Source organism: Sceloporus undulatus, chromosome 1 (genome assembly GCF_019175285.1).
Source record: "Sceloporus undulatus isolate JIND9_A2432 ecotype Alabama chromosome 1, SceUnd_v1.1, whole genome shotgun sequence".
NCBI classification, from domain to species: domain Eukaryota; kingdom Metazoa; phylum Chordata; class Lepidosauria; order Squamata; family Phrynosomatidae; genus Sceloporus; species Sceloporus undulatus.
This window is the reverse complement of record NC_056522.1, coordinates 37,153,696-37,178,996: the sequence shown is the minus strand read 5'-3', so window position 1 is coordinate 37,178,996 and position 25,301 is coordinate 37,153,696. Positions and strand designations below refer to the sequence as shown.

General features: G+C 42.9%; 1 protein-coding gene across 3 annotated transcripts in view; it reads left to right on the top strand.

Moving 5' to 3' along the window:
• PTPN14 (protein tyrosine phosphatase non-receptor type 14) overlaps nt 1-25,301 on the top strand; it is a 219,531-nt gene that overhangs the window by 86,005 nt on the left and 108,225 nt on the right. For all 3 annotated transcript variants that reach the window (XR_006104577.1, XM_042474253.1, XM_042474265.1), the window contains exons 2-3: nt 7,246-7,573; nt 12,855-13,024. Coding sequence is in view for 2 of the 3 variants with exons in the window: in XM_042474253.1 (XP_042330187.1) it covers nt 7,400-7,573; nt 12,855-13,024 (344 nt within the window). In the remaining variant the exon portion in view is untranslated. The remainder of the gene's footprint in view (nt 1-7,245; nt 7,574-12,854; nt 13,025-25,301) is intronic.

Genomic DNA, 25,301 nt, shown 5'->3' with positions numbered 1-25,301 from the left:
AAAAATATGTTAATTTTTATATCTATTCAGTGTCCTTGAAGACACCGTGTTATTATTGGCGATATCATATATAGAGAGAGGAGGGGGGGGTAGCCTGGGGAGTGTCAGAGCAATGTGCAGGAGGTGCCGCATAAGAGAATATGTTCAACAAACTTGATCTTGATGTGCTCAAGCAGCTGCAGGACTAAAAGTAGAAAAAAGTGATGGAATACAGAGGTGGAACCAGAGCATTTACCCCTGACATTATCTGTAATATGTCTTCCACTTCCAGAACGAGTTTGCCATGGATGCAATACACTGTAATTCTGTCACATTTTATTATTATGTGCTGGCCATGTGCCTGTAATAAATTTCTATGTTATTATTAACCAGATTGAATGGCAGAGAATGAAATGTCGTTGACATGAAGAATAAGAATGCGGGTTGGTTTTGATGCAGGGCATTTGTAATGGTGTGGGGCATATCAGTGTATATCGTCATGTGTATGAAGAATCTCAGCAAGAATGAAAAGGACGAATTATTCTTTTTGGCAGAATAAAAAGGAATAAGAAAATGGGACCCAATGTGAGATAAATGGATCAATACAGTAATCTGTTAACAATTGTTGAAAAAATGACAAGAAATGAGGATTTGGAAAAGAAATGAAGCAATGTGTTAGATACCAATTTTAAGAGATATGGTAATGGCGTTAGAGTGACCAAATTAATGGGCATTGAAAACCACTGCCAACAAATATCTGTTCTAGGCATTTATAATGGAAAGTTTAAAAACTGACAGAGAATACTTTGAACACTTTTAGGTATAATAATTCATCAACTTGGGAAAAGAATACTTGATCAAACTAATAAACATAACTGAAAGAACACTGACAAACACAGTTACCAAGAGCTAAATTTGGAAATTTTTCCCGGTTTACGACGGTGTGTTACCCAGATTGCAACTTATCTATTGGTCTGCAAACCATGCAAAGTAGAGTGCCTGGGCCAAGGGGGGAGGTTCTTTTGAGGCTCATCCCCTTTCTTCACTACTGTACAAGATGCAAATTCTATACGAAGTGCACCTCAAAAGTCTGACCTGCATGTCGTTTCCAAAGACAAGGACTTCAATGGATTGAGTTTAAGATTATTGATACATAATAACACATCACCCGATCAGGCTTGACTTAGTTACAAGCAGCCCCAGATCGGCCCTCAGCTGCAGAGAATCAATGTCTTTGGAGTAAGAAAGCCTGTAATAGGACTTAGCCTCACTGGTAAATGCAGATTCAAACCATGGACTGAAAACTGAGACCAAATATATAACAAGATGGGATGATAAATTATTGATATTTTGAAACTTAATGAAAAAAAACCGAGGTAAAATTAGTTTATATAGAAGAGGGAACAACCTCCTCCTGGAGGTATTAACACAGAGGCCTGGATGCCCATCGTCGGTAGCTTTGCTTGAGATTCCTGCATGGAGGGTTGCGACTGAAGGGCCACTTGTGTCTCTATCAACTCAATATGCGAGAGCTATGCAGCCTGCCCACAGACTGTTGGGCTGGTAAACACTCAGTATCCCTCACACTGCCTTGCCCACTAGGACGCTGGCCTTGCAGTCCAAAAAGGAAGGCATGTGTTTTTACCTTTTGACAATCAGGATTAAAGTTTTCTGTCCTAGAAGCAGGAGTCACGAAACATGCCAAACTGTGCACTGATTTGGTAAACACCATAAGATGCCCTGGGACCTAAGAACAGAGTAGAACACGCATAGATAACCTTTTGTAGTCTGGGCTGAAAAGGTTTGCACAGCTGGGCACAACACCAACCTGGGGTGATAAACCCAAGACTAATGACTCAACCTCATCGCATACAATTCTAAAGTAGTAGTCTAGTAGTCTCAAAAACTGGTGGGTAAGCTTCCTGGGGGGGGCTAAGAGTTGTACAAGGGCACGCAACCTAAGGCCTGGTCTCCTCTCCTCCTCCTGCTTCCACACTTTTTCTCTCTGTAGGGGCAAAGAAAGACAAGAGACACCTGAGCCTCGGAAGAAGAGGAAAAAACATTTCCTAATAACCTATACAATATAAAATTTCCACGCACTCTATGGACAAAAATACACACACTAAAACAAAAATTTTATTAATGTACTATGGTGGGGAGGGATGTCCATATTAGAATAAAGGGGGTCAAAGTAAGGTTTGAAAAACACAAAGTAGTCCATATCCAGTACAATGTATCTCTTGTTACATGCAAAGCACTTCAAACATGAGTGCACTCATTCGGATTATTCTTTCTTCACAGATTCCAAGTTTCAAGTACTGGTCTTAAGTAGCTCACTATTTAATTTCAACATGTATTAAGTATCTGCTCTGAGCATGATGACAAACTTTACACTCTACAGCAGGTCGGCACTCCGGCCTTTGGCGGCGCGGCCCGCGGGCCCTTTCTGCCGGCCCCCCTCTCTCCGCCGCCAAACCATCGCCGTCGATTTCGGCGCTCCGCCGGGCTCACCAAGCCCTCACCAGGCACCTGGAGGCCCATCGGCCATCTGGAGCCCCGCAAAGGGGCTACAGGAGCTGAAACCGGGCCTCTGGAGGCCCGATGCGGCAGCCGAAGACCTAAAAAGGGCGCCTCAGCAGCCCCACGGGCCCCTGGGCGCCCGATCGGCCTCTGGACCTGAAACGGGCTTCAGCGCCTCACCGCCCCGGGAGGGCCGATGCGGCAACACGACCTGAAAAACCGGGCTTCAACAGCTCACCGGCCCTGGAGCCCGATGCACGGCATCTGGAGACCGAATCGGGGCCAGGAGCGCCACCGGCCTCTGGGAGGCCCAATGCGGCAGCGAAAGACCTGAAAGGGCCTTCAGCAGCCTCACAGGGCCCCTGGGGGCCCGATGCGGGCTCTGGAGCCTGAAAACGGGGCTTCACGCACCTCACCGGCCCCTGGAGGCTGATGCGGCCTCTGGAGCCCTACTCGCCTCATCCAGGAATAACCGGCACTCCTGGAGGCCCGATGCGGCAGTAAGCCCTGAAACTGAAACTGCAGCAGCACTCACCAGCCCCCTGGGAGGCCCGATGCGCCTCTGAAGCCTGAAAACCGGGCTTCAGCCGCCTCACCGCGCGCCCTGGGAGCCAGAATGCGCCTATGGAGCCTGAATCGGGATCCGCGCCTAACCAGGCCCCTGGGAGCCCGATGGGCCTCTGGGCCCTGAACGGGGCTCCAGGAGCCGCACCGGGCCTTCACTGGCCCGCCCACCTCCCTCTGGCCCCCGCCCACCTCCTCCTGGCCCCGTCCTCCTTCCCCCTCTAGATCGCGGGGGGAGGAAGAGAGGAGGCAGCGACAGAGCAGAGCAACATGAGGGAGGGAGGAGAGAGAGAGATGAGTGGAGAGCAGAGAGAAGAGAGAGAAAGGTACGGGAGAGGAAAGCAAAGGGAGGAGGGAGGAGGGAGGGAGGGAGGGAGGAGAGAGAGAGCGAAGGGGGTAGGGAGAGAGAGGGAGGGAGGGAGGGGAGAAGAGCAAGAGAGAGAGGGGAGCGAGAGAGAAGAAAGGATGGAAGCGGCGAGGAAAGAGAGAGGGAGGGAGGAGGAGAGCGAGACCGGGGGGTGGGAGGGAGGAGGAGAAAGAGAGAGCGAAAAGGTGAGAGGGTGGATGAGAGGGAGGAGAGGAAGGGAGAGAAAAATGGGTTGAGACAGTGGCACCGTTTTTTGCCTGTTTTGGGCCTTGCCTAGTCCTTCCACTTACAAATCTTCTTTATTATTTTGTTGTATACTTGGTATTCTCTTTGAAAACCCCACATGGACTTCTTGCTCTTTGTGGGTTGAGACCAGTGGACCGCGTTTTTGCTGTTTTGTGGCTCTGCCTAGCGCTTCCCTTCTCCAAATATTGTCTTATTAATTGTTGTTGTTATACTTTGTATTCTCTTTGCAAAATCTCCCATGGACCTTGCTTGCTCTTTGTGGGTTGAGCCGTGGCACCGCGTTTTTTGCTGTTGTGGCCTCCTAGTAGCTTCCATTCACAAATATTGCTCTTATTATTGTGTTGTTATACTTGGTATTCTCTTGCAAAATACCCCACCTGATGCTTGCGTTTTTCAGCGGGGGGACGCGGCGTTTTTCAGCGGGGCGGGGCCGTGAGAGCGCCCCCATACGCCGCTCCCGGCCCCCCCAGAGACGCCCCCGCCCCTGCTCACCCGGGCAGCGCCCAGGCGGTTTGCCTCGCCTGCTGAACATGCTCCGTAAGAGCCATTAGAGGGCAGCGGAGTCGCATGTCGCCTGTAGACGACGATGTTCGCTCTGATTTCTCTTCTCCTCTCTGTTGTACTTGGGGGGGAGGGGGAGGATACGGAAATGGGTGCGTTTGGGGAGTAGGGATAGTCCCATCTAATGTGAGCGGAGCTCCTATTGAGGTAGTGAGTGGGGCAGGGGAAGTATGGCGGTAGGAGTAGGGCACTTGGTTACAGGGGAAGAGAGATCGATATTAATAACTATCACCCCTCCTGTCCACTCTCATAACCAAAGGGACCCTGAGGGTCACCCAACCACACACAAACCCGACCTGCTCCGTGCAATGCCAGGTCCATCAAGAACAAGTCCCACATTATTCATGACCAATTGCTATAACAACTGCCGACCTGGATCATTACGAGACCTGCTTGGCAGGAGGGGAGCGGGGGCCCAGGCCCTACCCTCGGTATCATGAACCAGACCCAGGTTAGGTGGGACGGGGGGGGGGTGTCGCCTTGATCCATAAGAACACTTGTCTCTTTCAGGAACCATGTTCGTCAACTTCCTCCCTCGAGTGTATTTAACTGACCCTGAAGGCCAGGGACACGCTAGGCTTTGTTGTTGTACCGGCCACCCCACGCGCCAACAGACTCCCCTTAACGAAACTGACAAGCTGGTCTAGACGGTGCTGTTGGAGACCCACAGGCTTCTCTCCTGGAACTTCAACATTCCCTCGCGCCAGATATGTCATCGGTCGGTTCGCTGATTAATGGATACATGACTTCCATGGCACTTCTCAAACTGGTCTCGGGTACAACGCATTCGCGGGTAATAGATAGAATGGTCTTTTCGTACAACATGGAAAATCCGTGGGCGAAATAACTAGAATTTCCCCCCATGCATGACGATCATTTCCTGGTAAGGCAACGATCCAGGCTTTACCCGATCCCCACGGGGTGGCTACTATGAATGATCAACCACCTAGAAGGCTGATGGAACCCAACAGCTTACAAGTCGCCATAGAGGAGCTATGTGGAAATGCAAGGCATATGTTGATGCCACTCGACCGTATCTGGATACCGCTCTCTAAGCTTATACACAGTATCATCCAAGCGCCCTCTCGGCCTGCTTACAAAAGAAATCCCTGGACACGGCAAGATATCCGAAGGAACGGAAGCGGGTTCTGCGACGGCTAGCAGCACGCTGGAGGAAACAAAACGCTTATCCGAAAAGCCTCTCCTGGACCCCCTTGCGGACTATGGAGAGGCCTTCGTGCAGCTAAGAATTTGTTTATGCTCACAGTGCGCCGTCCGCGGAAAGTCGTAAGGAGACGTTTCAGGGTAGTGAGGGAGCTAAATCAGCTCCCTCCTGCCCGCACCAATCCTGAAACTTCTAAGGCATGCTGTGACCAATTTAACAACTTCTTCGCGGAATAAAATCTCTCGACTAACGAAGGTCTTAGGCCAAGCCTTCAGGCAGAACTAGAGTGAGGTATCAGGATCCGTGAAACTTGGTTATTCTGGATCAGTTGAGTCTGTCAGTACCGCAGGCTGTGGACAAATCCTTGAAGTGTAGGAAGACACAGCCCTCTCGTCCTTCCCTCATGCTCGCGGCACAGGGGGTCGGCGTACCCTTGTTGTTCCAGCAGATTATAACCCCTCATATGGGGATGGGCAATTTCACAAATTTGAAATTGGCCATAGTAAACCTCTATTAAAAAAGCCCCTCCCTCGAACCCTTGACAACAATTACGGCAATCTCGCTATTGCCATTTTTGGGGAGAAGTTATCGAGCGGGCGTTTGCAGTCCAACTCAATAGATCTTGGATGAAAGGCTATCAAACCATTTCAAACCGCTTTCGGGTGGTTATGGGGTTAGACTGTATGTCCCTTGGTCACGATGTTCCGTTGGGCATGGACAGGGGAACGCGTGTACTGTTAGTGCCTCTGACATATCAAGCGATTCGATACCTAGACCCATGGATCTAGGGGCGCTGGCGGAATGGGAAGGAATAGGGGGCACCGCGCTCAGTGGTTCCGATCCTACCCTCCTCCGGGAGTCCCAGATGTGCAGTGGGAGGACGTGCCGCTCCGATGAGAGGGGCCCTTACACTGGGGTCCCTCAGGAGCCATTCTGTCCACAGCTTTTTAACATTTAAAATAAACCGCTGGGAGAGATCTCCTGAGACATGGGGCGCGGTGTTATCAGTACCTGATGAACCCAAAGGTCTTCTCTATGTCCTCCGCTGAGGCAGTACCGGGAGTTGCGCTCTTCCTCTCGTGGCCGTCTGGAGGTCGGTAATGGGCTGGTGAAGGACAACAACTCAGCCGAATCCAGAGAGACGGAAGGTCTGGGAGAGGTTCCCCTGGCGCGGGGTTGGGCGTGGTTCCACTTAGCCGAACGGAATCACGCTTTCCGTGAAGACTCTGTAGACGCAGCTTGGGGGTGCTTTCTGGACTCGTCGCTCCACATTACATCTCAGGGGAGCGACGGTCAGATCACCTGCTATCAGCTTCGGTTGATACGCCAGCTGCGCCCTACCTTTGACCGGGAGACTTGAAACTGTTGTACACGCCTGGTAACCCTCGTTGGATTCTGCAACGCGCGTCTAACATGGGCAAACCCTTGTGACCGATACCCGAAGCCTGCAACTTGTGCAGAATATGGCAGCCCGTCTGGTCACGTGCACTGCCAGGGCCAGTCCAGATAACTCCAGTCCTTAAAGACTTACATTGGCTGGCCTATTCTCTTCGCGGGCGCAGATACAAGGTGTTTGGTAATTACCTATAAAAGCCCTAAATGGCTTGGCCCAGGGAAAACCTGGAGGGACTCCTCCCCCGTACAATCCGCCCCGCGCACGTCGATCTTCAGGGCACTATTGGTAAGAGTTCCATAGGTGAAATACACTCCACCTCTAGGAGGGCTTCTCATTGGTTTGCCATAGGGCGGTATATAAATAAATATTATTATTATTATAGAAGGAAAGAGTCTGTCTTGGATGTCTCCATGGAAATGAACCACATGTTTTATTGATATTTTTCAGGGACTGCTTTTGGGATCTGCATTTGGCATGGGCAACCTTTCTCAAACTTGGAGGAGGAGAAGAGAAGTAACTAGAGGAGAAAAGTTCCAGGTTCCCTTCCTGAAAAGACCTCAAGTGTGAGAAGGAGAGGAACAGTCTCCTTCTTCCAGCAGTTATGCCTTTTGGATTGAAATTGCGCAGGACCCGGCGCTACAATGTCCGAAGCAAGAACTGTTTCATGACACGGATTCGCTTACTTGACAACAATGTGATTGAGTGCACACTTTCAGTGGAGAGCACTGGGCAGGAATGCCTGGAGGCCGTGGCTCAGAGGCTGGAATTACGAGAGGTGAGGGTAACCCAGGAAAAGGCCACCTGTCACTTGTAATTTGGCATATTTTAGCAAAAGCCATTAGTCATTTGAAATTTGTTTATTAGTATCATGTTATTCTTGAAAGTGGCTCGATGTTATCAGTAAGGGGAACATTGGCAAATGTATCCTGCTTACATAAGAGGCAGGGACAATCCATTACCTCCAGTTTGGATTGTGATTCACTGTTATTTCCTGTCAGGGCAAACAGTGATCTGAAATGGAGTGTGTATTTTCTTTCTTCACCAACTGAGTCCTACATCTGAATCTTGAATAGGTAGCTAAATGATTCCACAATTAAGTGTGGCTTCAAACAGAACCATAGTCCTACTTTAAAAATGTGAAACAGCTCAATCTGTTCCATGATGCTGTACAAGTTGAGTCTCCCTTATCCAGAATTCCGAAATATTCCAAAAACCAAAACTTTTTTCATGGGTAGCTGAGATAGAGACACCTTTGCTATTTGATGGTTCAGTGTACACAAACTTTGTTTCATGCACAAAATTATTAAAAAATATTGTATAAATTGCCTTTAAGCTATGTGTGTAAGGTATATATGAAAAATAAATGAATTTTGTTTTTATACTTGGGTTTCATCTCCAAGTTATCTCATTAGAAACATACAGTATGTGCAAATACTGTCGGCCCTTCATATCCATAGATTCTGCCATCCATGGCTTGCATGGGACTTGAGCATCCACAGATTTTGCTGTACACACCTATCCTGCAACCAGACCCTGGTGAATACCAAGAGTCTGCTGTACAGGTATTCTGAGATCCCCTCCCCCCCCCCCAAATCTAGAACCCAAATACTTCTGGTCTCAAGCATTTGAGATAAGAGAGACTCAACTGATGTTTCACTGAAGAAATATTTTTAAAATACCTTTAAATATAATTACTTTGCTTTTATTAACAAATAATTGAGCATATGCTCCTAAACTTTATTCTCAAGATACTAAAGCAATAGAATTGTTCCTAAAGGAATTTTCTAATTAGCCTGTAATCCCTGGACTGGCTTTCTCTGGCGGTACCTGTTATAACAAAGTGGCTCTAGTCCTCTCTGAGTTGCTCATATCAGGAGTTAGGAATCTTTGGCCTTCCTGATTTTTTTAGACTCCAATAATTGGCCATCATAAATAATGATAATGATAATGATAATGATAATTTATTTTTATCCCGCCTCTCCGACAGGATCGAGAATGGAACATCTGGGGACTGAAGCCCAAATCAGCTGGAGAGTTAGAAGTTCCCCAACAATGGGCCATACTTAGTGTCTTCTTTCTCTTGTGAGCCACACAGACTATTTAGTCATTAACCAATTAGCTATGTGTGGTTGGGGAACCAAAACACAAGTTGGCTTTTTTCTTTCTTTTTGTCTCCTTGTATTTACCACTGTGCTGCACACAGCATTGGGATTATTGCCAGGAGAATCCATTTTTAACATTTTTGTTTGTAGAATGGGTGCGTGTTCTTTGGGATTTGGATAGATATCAATTGCTTATTTCATCAGGAAAAACACACAAGGATGAGATAGCAGCAATTTTCCTATATGGTCTGGTTCTGAATTTGCAGACCAGACATCCTCTTTACACTTTGTTTTTCTTAAATTATTTTTTATCTCTAATACTAAATAATTCTGAGGTCATTTACAATGATTTTCTGTGGATGAATGTGTCCCTTTGAGACAGAGTGACACCAATTGCATTAAGCTTCTTCCTGTCCTTCCTATAGAGTTTGTATCTAGGATGACCAAAGCTCACTGTTATTCTCCATTCCATCATTCCATTTTCATGATCCAAAAACTTGAAGAAAGATACTCAAGACATGGTCTGAATACCTTAAGAGGATAACTGGGACCAGCTTTACTGTTCTTCATGCCCACAATTCCTGAAATTTTGAGGACTTTTCTTTTTCATACAGTTGGCCCACTGATTCTTTATCCACGGATTTAAACATCCACCACTTGAAAATATTCACAAAATATAAAAATTCCAAAAAGCAAACCTTGATTTTGCTGTTTCATATAAGGGACACCATTTTACTTTGCCACTGTATTTAATGGAACTTTAGGATTCACAGAGTTTGGTATCCTTGGGGGTGGGATCATGGAATCAAACCCCAGTGGATACCAAGGGCCCACTGTACTTTAAGATTTAAGATTTTATAGGCATTACAGATGATGCACTTAGCTGTTACTTGTACCCTTTGGGAAGAACAGAGAATCTGTCTTCAGCAAAGATATTATAAACCTCTTGGTAATCAAATACCCTATATTTCTTGGATGCTGGGTGACACCTTCTTTGATGTATTTTTTTCATTTTGCTCAAAATATCAGGTGATGTTTAGAGTCAGCGTGGTGCAATGGTTTGAGTGTTGGATTATGGCTCTGGAGGCTAGGATTCGATTCCCACTTAATCATGGAAACCTACTGGGTGACCTTGGGCTAGTAACATCCTTTCAAATACCAAACCCCCTCTGAGGAAACTTGCCAAAAAAAAGAAACATGTGATAGGTTTGCCTTGGGGTTGCCATAAGTCAAAGATTATGTGGAAGCACACCAAAACAACAAATACGGTAAAAATTGTCTTTACTGAAACATTTCAGTAAAATAGAGCAATAGAAACTAGTTAAAATCAGTTAAATTGTGACTAAAGTTGTGATTTGCAAAAAAAGGGGGGGACTTAATTCATTTTCTCTTTAACAAAAGCAATTGAGTTGAAATTTCAACATTAGTTTTTCTTCTGAATTAAGCTATTAAGATATTCATTCATCAAATGAGGCACCATCGCCATCTCCACATTTTCCCACCAAAAGAGACTCAAAGCAGCTCACAATTTAAAAGAACAATGCAATTAAAAACATAAAAAGTGAGTGTTAAAATAGAATTAAAATATTGCAGTATTAAAATACATCACACATTTAAAAAAATGCAATTAAAAAGTTAAAAACTTTGGCCTTTTACCTAGAATCTATATGGGAAGCAGTAAGATTAGCTTACTTGCTAATTAGCTTACTTGCTGTTCACCGCTATGATCTTTGGAATAGTGGTATATAAATAAAACAAATTATTATTATTATTATTATTATTATTATTAAGATAAAGGAAGTAGGAAAGTAGTATGTAGATGAGAATATAAGGAAGGAAGAGTAAACAAGAGAAGGGCTTGTTTCGTGAGTGAGAAATGGGGCTTTCAAAAATTCATTCAACGGTATCTTTCTTTGAAAAATTCAGAATAGATGAAGTGGGGAGAGAGGAGCAGTAAAATTATGGGTGGGCTTTTAAACTTTTATTCTGACAAAGCTCTCTTGTGTAGCAATGCAATCCAAATTTAAACATCAATTTAAAATTAACTTAATTTTAAAAAAAACATCCCCCTTTCAACATAAATGCAATTAAATTAGATTTAATAGTTTATTAACAATTAACTCAAATGTGTTTTAACTCTTTCTCACTAACTTTACTATATCTTGTAAATTAGCTATTACACTGGTAATGGGTATAATTTTTCAGACAGACCCACTTGGTATTCATGATTTTAACCTGATGCTTTAATGAAAACTCAGAGCAGTAAAATTTTTTGGACTGCAATAATCCCATAGACAGTATAGCCACTTGAATTTTAAAAGGGTAACTTTTTCATGCTACCTCTGGTACAGTCATCAGAGAAACATCTTTGTCTACAACTACTAGTACTTCTCAAGAAAAAAAAATTAATGCTTACTCACTGTAACCTGAAATGTGGGATGAGCTTCAGGTGGTAAGTCTTCTGTGTGTTTTTGCTTTTGCACTCATTTTTGGTATCTCATTTTGAAGAATTATGATGCTTTCCTTCCTGCAGTTTGACACCACTGAAAACTGTTTCTGTTCTAAGTTGCTTTTAATTACTGTATTGTTCTAGTGTGTTTCCAACTGATGTAAGTGTAAACCACACATCACTTCAACTACTTGAAATTATTTTAACATAGTGGATAGTGGTAACTTATGGTCTGGGCTGAGACTTTGCTACACATGCACTCCACAAATAATTTTAATATCATATTTTCTAAAGATATCTTTGTTATCTGATGTTAAGAGCAAGCTACTACCAGTAGATTTTAGGATTTGCTTAGGAATAATTATGCATAATATCATAGGTGGTAAAATTTAGCAAGTTTGCATCACAGATCCTCTTCATACACTTATGAAGTATGTTTGCAGTATTATAATCATCTAGAAAGTCAGGCAGTAGAAAATAGGGCCTTTTTCAGTAGTGGCTCTATTTTATATTTCCTTGGCATGTGAAAGACCTCCACTCAGTTATTGCAAGAAGTCATGCTAATTCATTTTAGAACTTTTAGGGGAAGACTTGGAAATATACTGTTTTTTCCCCTTTAACATAAGATAGGGAAATGAATCATACCGGCCAAGATTCAGTAAGGTGTTTTGCTTCCATTGACAGAACATGGCCTGGGTCCAGTCTACTTGAAGGAATGCTTCCTCCCATATAATCCTTCCTGTACACTCCGTTCCTCTGGGAAAAATCTTTTACATCCAAAAAAGACCAGATTGGCGGTGACTTCCCAGAGGTTTTTTTCTGCTGCGGCTCCTAAAGCTTGGAATGACCTGCCGGAAGAGATTCACCCATTATCCTCATTGGAGGTTTTTAAAAAAAGCAACAAAAACCTTTCTCTTCCGGCAGGCCTTCCCTGAGTGATAGCCGCCCAGAACCGATTCTGTCCGTCCTTCCTAATATATCTCCTCGTCGTTCGCGGATTGTAGAATAATCTTGTAATGTTGTATTGTTATATATTTTAATCATGTCTTATGTTAATTTTATAGTTTGGGAGGGAGGGTTGGGTCAGGGTTTTGTGGGTTTTATTGTTTTTTATATTGTGTATCATATAAACTCTGCTGTTACCCACCTTGATCCCCAAACAGAAGAGGCGGGATATAAATATTTTATTTATTATTATTGTTATTATAACTGTCCATAAATCTTTGAGATAGGTTGTTGGTCCTTCTCCTGTTCTGCAGGAGTTGGAAATCTTCTGAACCCAGTTTTCAGATTGCAGAGAGATCGGGGAAAAGGGGAAAGGAAGAAAGTTCCATGACACTTGTAGTTGGCCATTAACATGACGTCAGTTAAATTTTATGGTAAATTAAATTGTATTATGTATAGATTTAAAGAGAAGAGGGTGAAATAGTGCATGCTTTTTTTGTAAATTTGTCCAGAGAATAAATTTTAATCGTTGAACTCTCTTTCTCCCCCCACCTTTCTAGACACACTATTTTGGCCTTTGGTTTCACAGCAAGAGCCAGCAAGTGCGATGGGTGGAACTGGAGAAACCACTCAAAAAGCAGCTGGACAAGTTTGCCAGTGAGCCTCTACTTTTCTTTGGGGTCATGTTCTACGTGCCCAGTGTTGCTCATCTGCAGCAAGAGGTCACAAGGTACGCAAAACTCTTATTTCCTCACACCTTTCATAGCTAAAAATAGTTTCATGTTGCAGTTGTCAAAAGGGGCAATATTTGTATTGTGACATGACAACCCGCCCTAGCTTGGACCCCCCCCCCCCCCAGTCCCCCCTGACTAAAGATCACAGACTGGCAATGGATGTGACATAGGCTCACTGCAGTGCATGCTGGCAATGGAAAACAAGTCTAAGGATCAATACCGTTCTTTTTTGTATTTCTACAAATTTTGCCTGCCTGTCTACCTTGGTTCCTTTCTGCCATCCCTCCCCCCTTTCATGTGTGGAATCTTTACCCTTATTTTGGTATTTGCCAGGTATAATTCCATAGCAAATACAATTCTTTTATATAATTCTTGTGAAAAGGACATGAATAAAATTGAACTGTGAAAGGCATGATGGTTGAATCTTCATTTAAGGCCCTTGCACCTACAGAGGCTGCACACTCTTAGAGTACAGTGCTGTGGCTTAAGTGTCTTAAAAGGATCCTGTATAAGTTCCATTTATATGAATCTGTTTCTGACCAGAATGCATATGTTGCCTCGGGAAAGCAGCATTTAAACTTTTTTAACCACCACCCCCCTTACTTGGGAAACCCATAGCAAAATCTTAAACTTCGAAGTTTATGCTGAATGTACATTTGAAAAAGAGCTGTATGTAGCCATAACATTGGGGTGAATAAACATGTTTGCAAAATAAAATATGATTGGCCTCATTCACTTGTTATACTTGTAGAGTCAAAGTCTCTGCTTAACAACCATACGTGCATTTTAAAAGAACGCAATTATATAACAGTGTAACACAGGGACAGCTCCTGGTGCTAGTACACTTTAAAGCCATCAAAGAGAGAGGGCAACCCAGAGAAAGCTGTCAGTTTGGATCTGGGTACCATTGAAAATATTAGTTTTAATCTTTAAAACCCTAAATGGATATCACCTTTTCCCAAACAACCTGCTTATGAAGTACTGTATCATGAATGGGGAATCTTGTTATGTTTATTTCTCACAGGCTCAATCTCAATTGCTAAGCTGACACAGGCAATTGTAGTGGGTTAGAGGCCCATTTTCTGCCACTTGGGCCTTCTGGGGACCCCAAAGATTGTCAAAAATGTTACCCATCAAAAAGAAGTATTTTAAAAAATGTAAACATTGGAGGAGCCCTTTGCAATCTATTAATCATTGCTGCTGGAAGCTTCAGGGAGAAGCAAGCCACCTTTTTTGGGGTCAAAAAAAGAGATTTGAAGGGATTAAGGGGGATAAAACAACTTGAGGAGGACTTCATAGAGCCCCAGGGCTGTACTTGGTCCAACTGTATGCTTAAAAATAACTATGAATTACTATGAAAGAAAGATATATCTGTTTGGCCAGTGCAGTATGTATTTGTACTGACAAAATATTTGTGTAATTTTTTAAAAAAGTGTTTGGAAAACAATGAGATATAATTTGAGAGAACAGAACACACACAAAAACACAAATAGTATTAGTGGCAATAAGCACCTTGCACATAAATATTTAAGTGTTCTTTTAAAAAAAGGATTTTGCTTCTTAAATATTGAAAACCACTTACCAGATTAATCTTTCTGAGTGGGGAAAATATGTTAAGATGATGCTGAAAGCAGTCTGGACTAGCACCAATATTTACATTTAAAATTTTATCATTTTATTGAAATATGAGAAAGAATCTGATCATCACTGTTAAAACAATGAGCTGTATAAAGTTGAATCTATTATTTGAAACTTATGTTCTTAAGAAAGTGTTCCATCTAAGGTTCAAAATCAAACACTTGCTTTCACATCATATTTCAATACAGTATATTATCCTTTACATCTTGCCCATTTAGAACTCTCTTAAAGACAGAAAATATTTTTCACTACATGTTCATCTTAATATGTTAAGATAGGAAATATTAGAAATATTAGTTTTTCTAACTTCCTCATACTTAAGTTGTACCAAGGATAAAAATATAGCAAGTAGAAAGTTGTGACCATGGTCTAATTTTTGCAAATCCTGATTAGTAAACTCTGTGAAATGGGTGAAAGCTGAAAACAAGGTGACTTAGGCCTGGTACAGACCACCCAAAAAGGGTGGTCTGCTGGCACCCTGGTTTGCTCCGTGAGGAAGCCGCAGCAGACTTCCTCGGGGAGCAAAAAAAATGTGGCACCATAATGATGCCGCAGTGCGCCAATGGCGTACTCACTACGTCATTATGGTGCCATGACTTGCGGGCGCTAGGTGTCTGTCGCATCAAAATGGTGGCACCTGTCTGTACAAGGTACTGCCATTTTGATGTATGGAAGACGTGCTAGGGTTGCGGGGTGTCTGTAAGAGACGCCCTGAGGCAACCCTAGCACATCTTCATGACATGCTATGGTGCCGGTCTGTACTGGACCTTAGCTAGATTACCAGCAAGCTTTAAACAGAGAGTGGATATAAGTTAAATTTCATATTTTAGTTTTACATTCTGCAATGATGTAAGCAATAGTCTGTGCAGTCATAAGGTAAAGATTATGAAGCAAGCTGTCCAGGAAGCCAGAATTTCAGGAAGGCACATTTTAAGTAGGGTGAAAAGAAACTTTAAACAAAAATTTCAAGGGCTTCTGGGATCACTGCCCCCTTTCCCTTAAAATTCCCAAGGCTCTGTTCTGATTCCCCCTAAAGCTGGAGGAATCAAAATTTAAGGGGGGGGGCTTTTCCTGCAAGTATAGAAAAACTGATTGTAGACCTCTGTTCAACCTGGTTCTGTAACTCCTTCTGTAACCTGGTTCTGTAAGGGAGGCTAGGGTTGTCCTTCCACTGAGACTTTTTTATTCATGTGGTCCTTTTGCACTTCACCTGGGTCACTGTTGAATAGTATTTGAAATATGAGAGGTGCTGAAAAGTTCTCAGCCTGACCAAGAAGGGAATTTGGATGTTGTAATGCTGTGAATGCTAGAAGGAAGGTATATCAATTTTAAGAAACAAGCCTACCCACCTACCCACCCTAGCACTTTCCCTCTAAAAACCGGGGAAGCAAAGAAAGCACAAAAAAGAGAGGCAATGGAGCAGTGTGAAGTCAAAGTGTACATCTTACAAAGGGTGTTTCACTATAAGCTTCACAGCTTAAGGATTCTGTTTGGAAAGTAACCAAACAATTCAGTAACAGTGAAATAGCAATGTGAGGGGAACATGGCTGTAGAAGCAAAGCTGAAGCAGAATTCTCCAGTTGTATGAATTGAGAGGAATGGGACTCATGGACAGGATTGGCCAAGCACCTGAAAGGCTAGGTTCAGACAATGACAAAAACATCCAAAGCCATCTGTTGGATTTAATTTATGGAGTAAACACATGAGGCCTACATACCCTAAAAGCACCAGATCCCACCTGCTCTTGAAAGCACTTCGCTAGGTGACCTGCAAGGAATACCTAGTATGTTAGGTTATATTTTAGAAGTAGGGAATGGAGAACCACCTCTGACTATCCCTTGTCTAAGTTGCCCTGCTGGCGCAGTGGTTAAATGCCTGTACTGCAGCCACTCACTCAAAACCATAAGATTGCGAATTCAATACCAGCAAAAGGGCTCAAGTTTGACTGAGGCTTGCATCCTTCCGAGGTTGCCAAAATGAGTACCCAGATGGTTGGGGGCAATTAGTTTACAGTTGTAAACTGCGTAGACACTTCTAGTTTGGTATGAACTGGTATATAAATGAAGCTGTTTATTTGTTTGTTTTTGTTTGATTTTTTTCAATTTGTTTTTGTCAAAGAAAATCTTGTAAAATTCATAGGGTCATCATAAGTCAGCAGGGGATTTGAAAGCACACAAAAGGAGGGAGGGAGTGAGAGAGAGGAAAAAAATCAAGTCTGCTTTCTCTCTCACAGATGCTTTTCTGTGTGTGTATATGCACACTTTCTCTTCCCTGCTTTTCCACTCTTTCCTTTTCTCCTCTTTCTCCTCAAATGCACCTCCTGATTTTTTGCACTCTCTTTGTAGGTTTGGCTATGGGGGCTGGCATAATGAAGTTGTTGTACTTTAGCACCACTGACAATAAAGGTTTTTGTTTTGATCTGGAATGAAAGCATTACTATGCAGGAATGTGGGGGTAGTGGAGTGGAGAATGGGCATCCTTAGTTCTAGAAGCATTCCCCACCTTGGAAGTCAATGCTTTTAATTACAGACCTGTTAAACAGCAACTTTGTGGCTCTCCAGCTGTTCCCTTTTTTGCCAGCTGGCACAGGTGGAAATATAGCATTTGTTTGGTGAAACTGAACCACTTGCAGTTTTACCTGATGTAAAACAACTTTTGTGCTCTCCTGGAGGATAGATATTTGCATGGACCAATAATTTAAGTCAGCTGTTCAACCATAATGCATCCCTTGGTGCTGAAACAGATCCCTTTTGTAATGTTTGCAGATCAAACAGCAGTGTCATCATCATTCTCTTGTTGCATGGACCAAATCCACCATATGTTATATGAGTAACATAGCCCGGGATATCTCAGATTTGCTCTGGTCAAGCTTGTTGTAAAGAATCACAAGAAAATTCCTAAAAGTTGCCATTATAGCACATGGATCGCTTTATATCAGAGCAGTTTCAATCACTGTTTAAAATGAAAATCTGGTTTTATAACCCTAAAATCATAAATTAAAAAAAAATGTACTGGAGCAAGTATAATACTGTGCTGGGACAGGGTGAGGGTCTTCTGTGTATGCCATTCACCTCACTCCACAGCAGTCCCTTGGTATGTCCTAGGTAGGCACATTGGAACCGTGAGGCTTATTGTTTTAGACAATTTCATATGCATGCAGCTGCCTTGTTGACAGGGGCAACTCAAGATTCAAGGCTTGGTAAGCAAATCCACTGCAGGGTCATATGCTTCACCTTGCTCTGTTTGGGACAAAATTGATCCATAACTGGAGAGATTAAAAGATCTCTCTTTGTTATGGCCCTGTTAGGTCTGTGGAAATTGAGATTTATTAATATGGGCTGATTTTGGAGGCTGATGGATCTAGATGGATTCCTAAGATGATTTTATAGCCAATGTGTTTGAGAATTCTTTCAGTGCCTTTGAAAAATTGTGGAATATGGAAATTATTTGAGCAACCAGTGTAATCACTTCTAGGTGCCTTCTTCTCCACTGCAGAATGTACAACTGTCTTCCTTATTGGCGGATTTGGAATCCGCAGATTTAACCATCCAGTGAGGCAAGCCCCTGTTTTGCCTAGCTCTTGCACATGCATCTACCGTACACATATGGCCCACTGTTGATTTTAGTGGGACTTGAGCATACACAGATTTTTGTATCCACTGGGGAGGGGGTGAGGGTTCGGAACGATCCCCCACAGATACAGAAGTCTGACTGTATAGGGCTTCCTAAGTTATCTTCTCTATTTCTGTTGCCTTGCAATTTGTAGCATTTTTCTAATAAGCTTTCAGTTTTATGTACACTGTTTGAGGTCCCATATTGGGAGAAAATTGGGATGCTAAATAAATAAATAATGTTATTTAATTTATAAATGATCACTTTTTCTTGCTTTGTAAAATTAACATTATAGTATCTACATGCTAATGGTGGACTGTTGCTCTGTTTATGCTCTGTTTATGTATCTTATTGTATGTTGTAAATCACACATGAAAGGGAAAAAGTGGAGTATAAATTTACACATACAGAGAATTGGACTTTAAGAAAGAGAGCATCATGTTGGTGATACTGGCCTGCATCCAATTGTTAGTCATAAATAGAGTAAACCTATTGAATCAAACATTAGTGAGTTAATATTTATGTAAATATTATTGATTCAGTGATTATACTCTGTTTGAGATTGACACTGGGATTTAGGCAGTTGGTGGTGAGGTTGCATGACATGGAGTACATCAAAGCTTTCCTGAACTATACTGACTGCTGTCATCTATCTTTATGGATTTCATTTACCTGTTTCATTGTGCTTGTTTCTAACCATATCAGTTTCCCTAGATTTCATTCCCTCCCTCACTTAGAATCAAGAGCAAAGTAAGATAAAGTGAGGAATTAGTAATCTGCTAAATGTTCTGCCATTATTTACATATCAGCATGTCGTTCTTATCCAGTGATTCTAACTTTCTTGGAAATTGATGCAGGATGACAATCAGTTTTGTGATGTAGGGTTACAGAGGGTGGGGGGGGGTGATAAGCCAGAAAGAAAAAACAAACAAGTTTATATCCTCTCTCCAGTTTTCCAGCAGGCAAGAAAAAGGTCATTCAGTTTCCGCCAACATTTCAGTGTGCCTTAGAGCTTTGTGTTACACTCTAATGTATTTTCAAACAATTGTAGTGTGAAGTTGTTAGTTAGATCCAAAATTATATGGAAAACATTTTTACCAATGAGACACTGCTACAGGTTGAATGAAAAGAAATTATTTTTGATGATGCAACTTGTTTTCCATGCCCCAAAACCTACTCCAGAGCTTGGGGAAACATCTGGAAAAGTGGCAGATGGAAGGCTACATGAAGAAGAATCAGTTTTAAAAAATCAACTCACCCAACTTTCCAACCATGAGAAGTAGTAGAGTGGGTGTATTTGCTGGATCCATCTCCTGCATTTAGGTGCATGGAACTGTACATTTGTACTGAAATGTAGGTTTGTTCATTTAATAATTTTTAGTGGATGTATCCTTAAATTTGACTTTGGTAAAGTAACCAGTAAAGGGAGAGTCAGTGTGGTGTAGTGGCATGCACATTGAACTATGACTCTGGAGACCAGGGTTCAAATTTCCACTTGGCCATGGAGACCTACAAGGTGACCTTGGGTAAGCTACAATCTCTCAACCTTAGAGGAAAGCCAAGGCATCCCCCCCTGAAGAAATCTTACCACCACCACCCCCGTTGTGATAGGGTTGCCATAGGGTTGCTGTAAGTCAGAGATGACTTGAAGGTGCTCAACAACAACAAACCAAAGGAGGATGACAAACAATGGCTAGATGGCCATCATTTTGGTATGCTTTAGCTTTACATTTACTATATAGATCAGGAGTTGAGATATGTGGAATACAAGCCCCCCACCCTACCCTTCAGTTCACTTCTAAGTAATGCATATTCTTACGTTGGTTAGTCTGGACCATCTGCTGAATCAATCCACTTTGGAGAAACAAAGTTAAACAAGCGTGAAGTGACAAACACTTGAAAAAGATCTCATGCACCTTGTGATACATGTCAAGAAAATGTCAGGATATTCTTGTTAATGACAAAGAGGAGTGTTAAAAGAAATTAAGAGTGTGTGTGTGTGCGTGCGAGTGTGTGTGTGTGTGAGAGAGAGATTTACAAGTTTCATTTGACTAGATTCTATGCCTGGGGATCCCCCCAGAGCTTGCCCAGCACTTCTCTAAGATATGTCTGCTTAAATGTGTAGAATAAAACAAGAACTGAGAAGTGGCTAGTTGCAGCATTGTGCTGGCCAAGCCTGGTGTGAAAATCAGTGATGGTTGGTGGCTTCTGTATTAATGGGTCAGTGAATCCACTATGAATTTTAGTCTTAATGTAAAAGAACTATCCAGGATGCTGAATCCTGGGTGCGTTACAGACCGCCCTAAAGCGGGTGGTCTGCCGCCGCCGCCATTCGCTGCGGAGGGAAGCCCCAGCGGCCAGGCCGCGAGGCTTCCGGCCGCAGCAAAAAAGGAGCGCCGAAATGGTGCTCCTTTTCAAAATGTGGCAGTGGCGCCATGAGGAGCGAAGTGCACCCTCGTGGCGTCACTTCCGGTGCGCCATGTCTGGACGCTATGCGTCCAAGACGTAAAAATGGCAGCGCCCATGTGGATGGTGCTGCCATTTAGGATGCACTCCGCGCGTGTTGGGAACGGGGCTGGTTAGGAAGGGGCAACCCTTCCTAACCCTAGGACGCCCCTTCCTAACCCTAGGACGCGCGGAGTGCATCCTTAATGGCGGTCTGTAACCTGCCCTATACTCCAAATAGGTTCATCATTTTGGATAGCTCCTTAACAATTTGGCTTAAACCCAGTGTTGACTCATATCCACCACCAGCTGCCAGTGATGACAATATAATATATGAATATTTTGTCTGCAGTGTGAATATTGCTTCTTTGCAGGACTTCCAGGACCATAAATGGACGTAAATAAACATAATCTGTTTCTTCTTTACTGATGTTGATACCCATGCCAAGGTGTGTGGGTGATGCTGCTGAAGGCTAGGAATGGAGGAGTGTGGGTGTGGAACTAGTGTTGCCGGCCCACCTTACATTTTCTATGTTCTTGCCAAATGCCTAAACAAGGGTACTGTTGTGAACGCTGCAAAATAATGGTTTAGGTCATTCTTTTGCGAGTTATCTGGACTTGTTTAAAGTGTGTGTTTATTGAGTGGAAGAAGGGATTTGGTGACATGTTAGAACTGATACAGTACTTTCATATTATTTGTTTTCATTACTTTGACTTTTGATGTGGAAAGGGTCAAAACTTTCTCTCATGGGCTTCAGATGGAAAGCACCTCTGAGGCTTTAATTCCCTGTTTATAAAATAAGTTGCTGAGGATGGCAAACTCTTCTCCCTGCTGACTCCTTACAGTGAATGGAGAGCTTGTTCTCATTGTGTTGTTGATTGAAAACTGAATTCTTTGAGCCAGATATTTTAAGATGCCATTGATGCTTTGCTATGTTAGACTCTAAGCCTTGGAAAAAAGTCACTGTTTTTCTGTATGTTTTGGAGACACAGGCAGAATATTTATATATGGAAAATTATAAAATATACATTGTTTAAACTTGGCAGAGAGTATCTTGCAGCCATGAGTCTCCCTCTTTTTGGAGAGCAGAGCAGTATGATGTTGATAATGAATATTTATCATATGTTTATCTTACCCTTATGGCTTCTGATGGTCATCTAGCCAAGTAACAGTGGGACTGTAGCTTTATTATCTGGATTTTATGTTTGAAGTTGTTATAAGTCTGATTAGTGGCATTTTTCATTACATCATTTTATGCCATTTTATTTCTTTAATTATTTATTTTTGATGATGGTGCCATTTTATATCATGGGGCCATGGTACTGAAGGCAACTCATAGCATAAATTAAAAGTAGTGGCTAAAAAACAACAAAGATAAAATCTCTAAGAACTTTTAAATAAACTATCCTAAATATGAACCACTAATTTAAAACATTGTAATTTTTTTAAAAAGTGTAACAATAAGACAATATGCACAATATGCACATCATATACACCTCATTAAAAGAGCTGCATTAAAAGAACTGTTAGAGTCACTATCATTGGGCAAAGTATTCAGCCATCTCAGGCAGCAGATGGAGTAGGAGGAACCATGAAAAAGCATCAACTTTGATCACTTTGCTAGACAGTGATGGCTAATAGCTCCCATGTTTCTGGGAGTGGTAAGTCCACTCAGGGCTTTAATCTGAAAGCCTATATTTCCCTATATGAATTTAGCAGAGTTTCTTCTTCAGGGGAAGTCTTTCTGTCGGTCATGCCACCATCACAAGCATGCTGGGTGAGGACATGAGAAAGCCTTCCCAATGGCTGCTCCCATCCTCTGGAATACCCTTCCACAGGAGGTTAGGCTGCCTCCTCCCTACTTTCCTTTTGTGGTTAAGCAATACCCTATTTGTTTTTAGCAGGTTGTTAATGTATAAGCAGGGAAGATTTTTATTGGAATGTTTTATCTATCTTTTAAACTATGTCTTAATTTTATATTTTTTATGTGATGATTGTAATATTTTCTTTTTTAAAAAAACATTGCTCTCTTTTTTTAAGTGACTCTTTTTGGGAGCTGACTTGGGTCCCACTTTGGGACAAAGGTGACATACAAATGAAATAAATCAATAGCCAAAGCACTGAACCTGGGGCGGGGGGAGTGAGGAGATGGGATTCAGCCCCTTGCATACATCCTTTAAAGTGTGGACTAACACCAGGAGCAGATCCATTGATGCAGTAACATTGGTGTCACATAGGAGTTAATTTGAAGCAATGGGAAAGGTTCATGCAGAGTTCCCTGCCTCAGGTGCCAAGGCAGCTCAATTTCCCTTTGTTAGGGATGGGAAAAATAAATATATTTATAAAAAATTGTCAAAATGTGTTTCTTAAGATTGAAACATTGTATGAATTTGTTATATAAGAATGCCCTTTGCATTGACAGGGGAAGCGTGTCCCTGTTAGTGCTCTTGGACATCTCAGCGGCTTTCGATACCATAGACCATGGTATCCTTCTGGGGCGCCTGGCAGAGGTGGGAATCGGGGGCACTGCGCTCCAGTGGTTCCGATCCTACCTCTCTGGGAGGTCCCAGATGGTGCAGCTGGGAGACGTGTGCTCCGATGAGAGGCCCCTAACATCTGGGGTCCCTCAAGGGGCCATTCTGTCTCCCATGCTCTTCAACATTTACATGAAACCGCTGGGAGAGATCATCCGGAGACATGGGGCGCGGTGTTATCAGTACGCTGATGACACCCAAATAGTCTTCTCTATGTCCCCGACTGATGCAGTGACCGGGGTTGGCATCTCTCCTCTCGTGGTCTGCCTGGAGTCGGTAATGGATTGGATGAGGGAAAACAGACTCAGCCTGAATCCAGAGAAAACGGAAGTACTAGTGATAGGTTCCCCTGGCCCAGGGATGGCGGTGGTTCCACCTGTTCTGAACGGGGTCACGCTCCCCGTGAAGGACTCTGTACGTAGTTTGGGGGTGCTCCTTGACTCGTCGCTCCATCTTACATCTCAGGTGGACGCGACAGTCAGGAGTGCTTGTTATCAGCTTCGGCGGATACGCCAACTGCGTCCCTACCTGGACCGAAGGAACCTTGAAACGGTTGTACATGCTCTGGTAACCTCTCGTTTGGATTTCTGCAACGCGCTCTACATGGGGCAACCCTTGTACCATTCCCGGAAGCTACAATTAGTGCAGAACATGGCAGCACGACTGGTCACTGGCACGTCCAGGGCCAGTCACATAACACCGGTGCTCAAAGATCTCCATTGGCTGCCTATTCGCTTCCGGGCGCAATACAAGGTGTTGGTTATTACCTATAAAGCCCTAAATGGCTTGGGCCCAGGGTATCTAGAGGACCGCCTCTCCCCATATATTCCGCCCCGCACACTCAGATCATCTGGACAGCTGCGTTTAAGCGTGCCAGAGGCAAGGTTAATATCTACATCAAAGAAGGCCTTTACCATCTTGGCCCCTAACCTCTGGAACTCGCTACCAGTCGAGCTCCGTGCTGTCGCCTCCTTAGCCCAATTCAGGAAAGGATTGAAGACCCTACTATTTGAGCAGGCATTCTCCTAACACCTACCCCGACTATGCTTTGATCCTCCCCCTGCCAGTGTGGCCGCTGGCAGAATTGTGTTTTTAATCTGTATTAATTATGTATTATGTATTGTATTGATGTTGTACACCGCCCTGGTATTTGATAGGGCGGTATATAAATAAACATTTTATTATTTATTATTATTATTATTTATATATGTGGTATATGATGTATGATTTATTGTATATATTTGTAATAAAAATAAAAAAAGTTTGAAACACAAATGTGTTTCTAAAATGACAAGAAAAATCCTGGACTGATGAGAATCTTCATAATTCAGGACTTGCTTTATACCAATTAGCATGTGGGTGTGTGCCGAAAACAGCATTTTCTGCATAAAAACACAAAAAATGCAGAAAAACGTTATTCCCTTTGCAGAAAATCCTGTTTCCTATGTGGAAAATGTATTATATTTTCTATACAGAATTCTAAACAGAAATGTGTAAAAGATGCTGTTCTCTGTGTAAAACAACCACGTGTAAATTTTGCACAGAATACACTCCGAACTTCGAATATTCACCAGAAACTGAACTGCAGTTTTCAATTCTTGGCTCTTCTATACTTGCCAGAATACTCCAGGCTGCCCCCCGAGGATTCTGGCCCTGTATTCTACCCAAATTCATCCTTTACCTTGTGGGTTTCCAGCTCTCTTTCCCAGTGATGACGGGAGGCTGCTTTCCCACTCAGTCCCTGTTCATTTCCTGCTGTAGCTACTGAGATCAGAATGAGGCATCCAGCCATACTGTCAACTCTGGCACCTTGTTTTGAACTCAGAGTGGCTCATGCCCACAGTGGAAACACTGGGAGACAAACAGGGACCCTGAATATTATTATTATTATTGTTGTTGTTGTTGTTGTTGTTACCCTTTATTTATAAAGCGCTGTAAATTTACACAATAAAAATGCAGCCTGTGTTATTGCTGAAATTCTCCTGAAACCCCACAGCAAATGGTGAATTATTTAAATGTGGGTTAGGGGGAAGGAGACCTGAA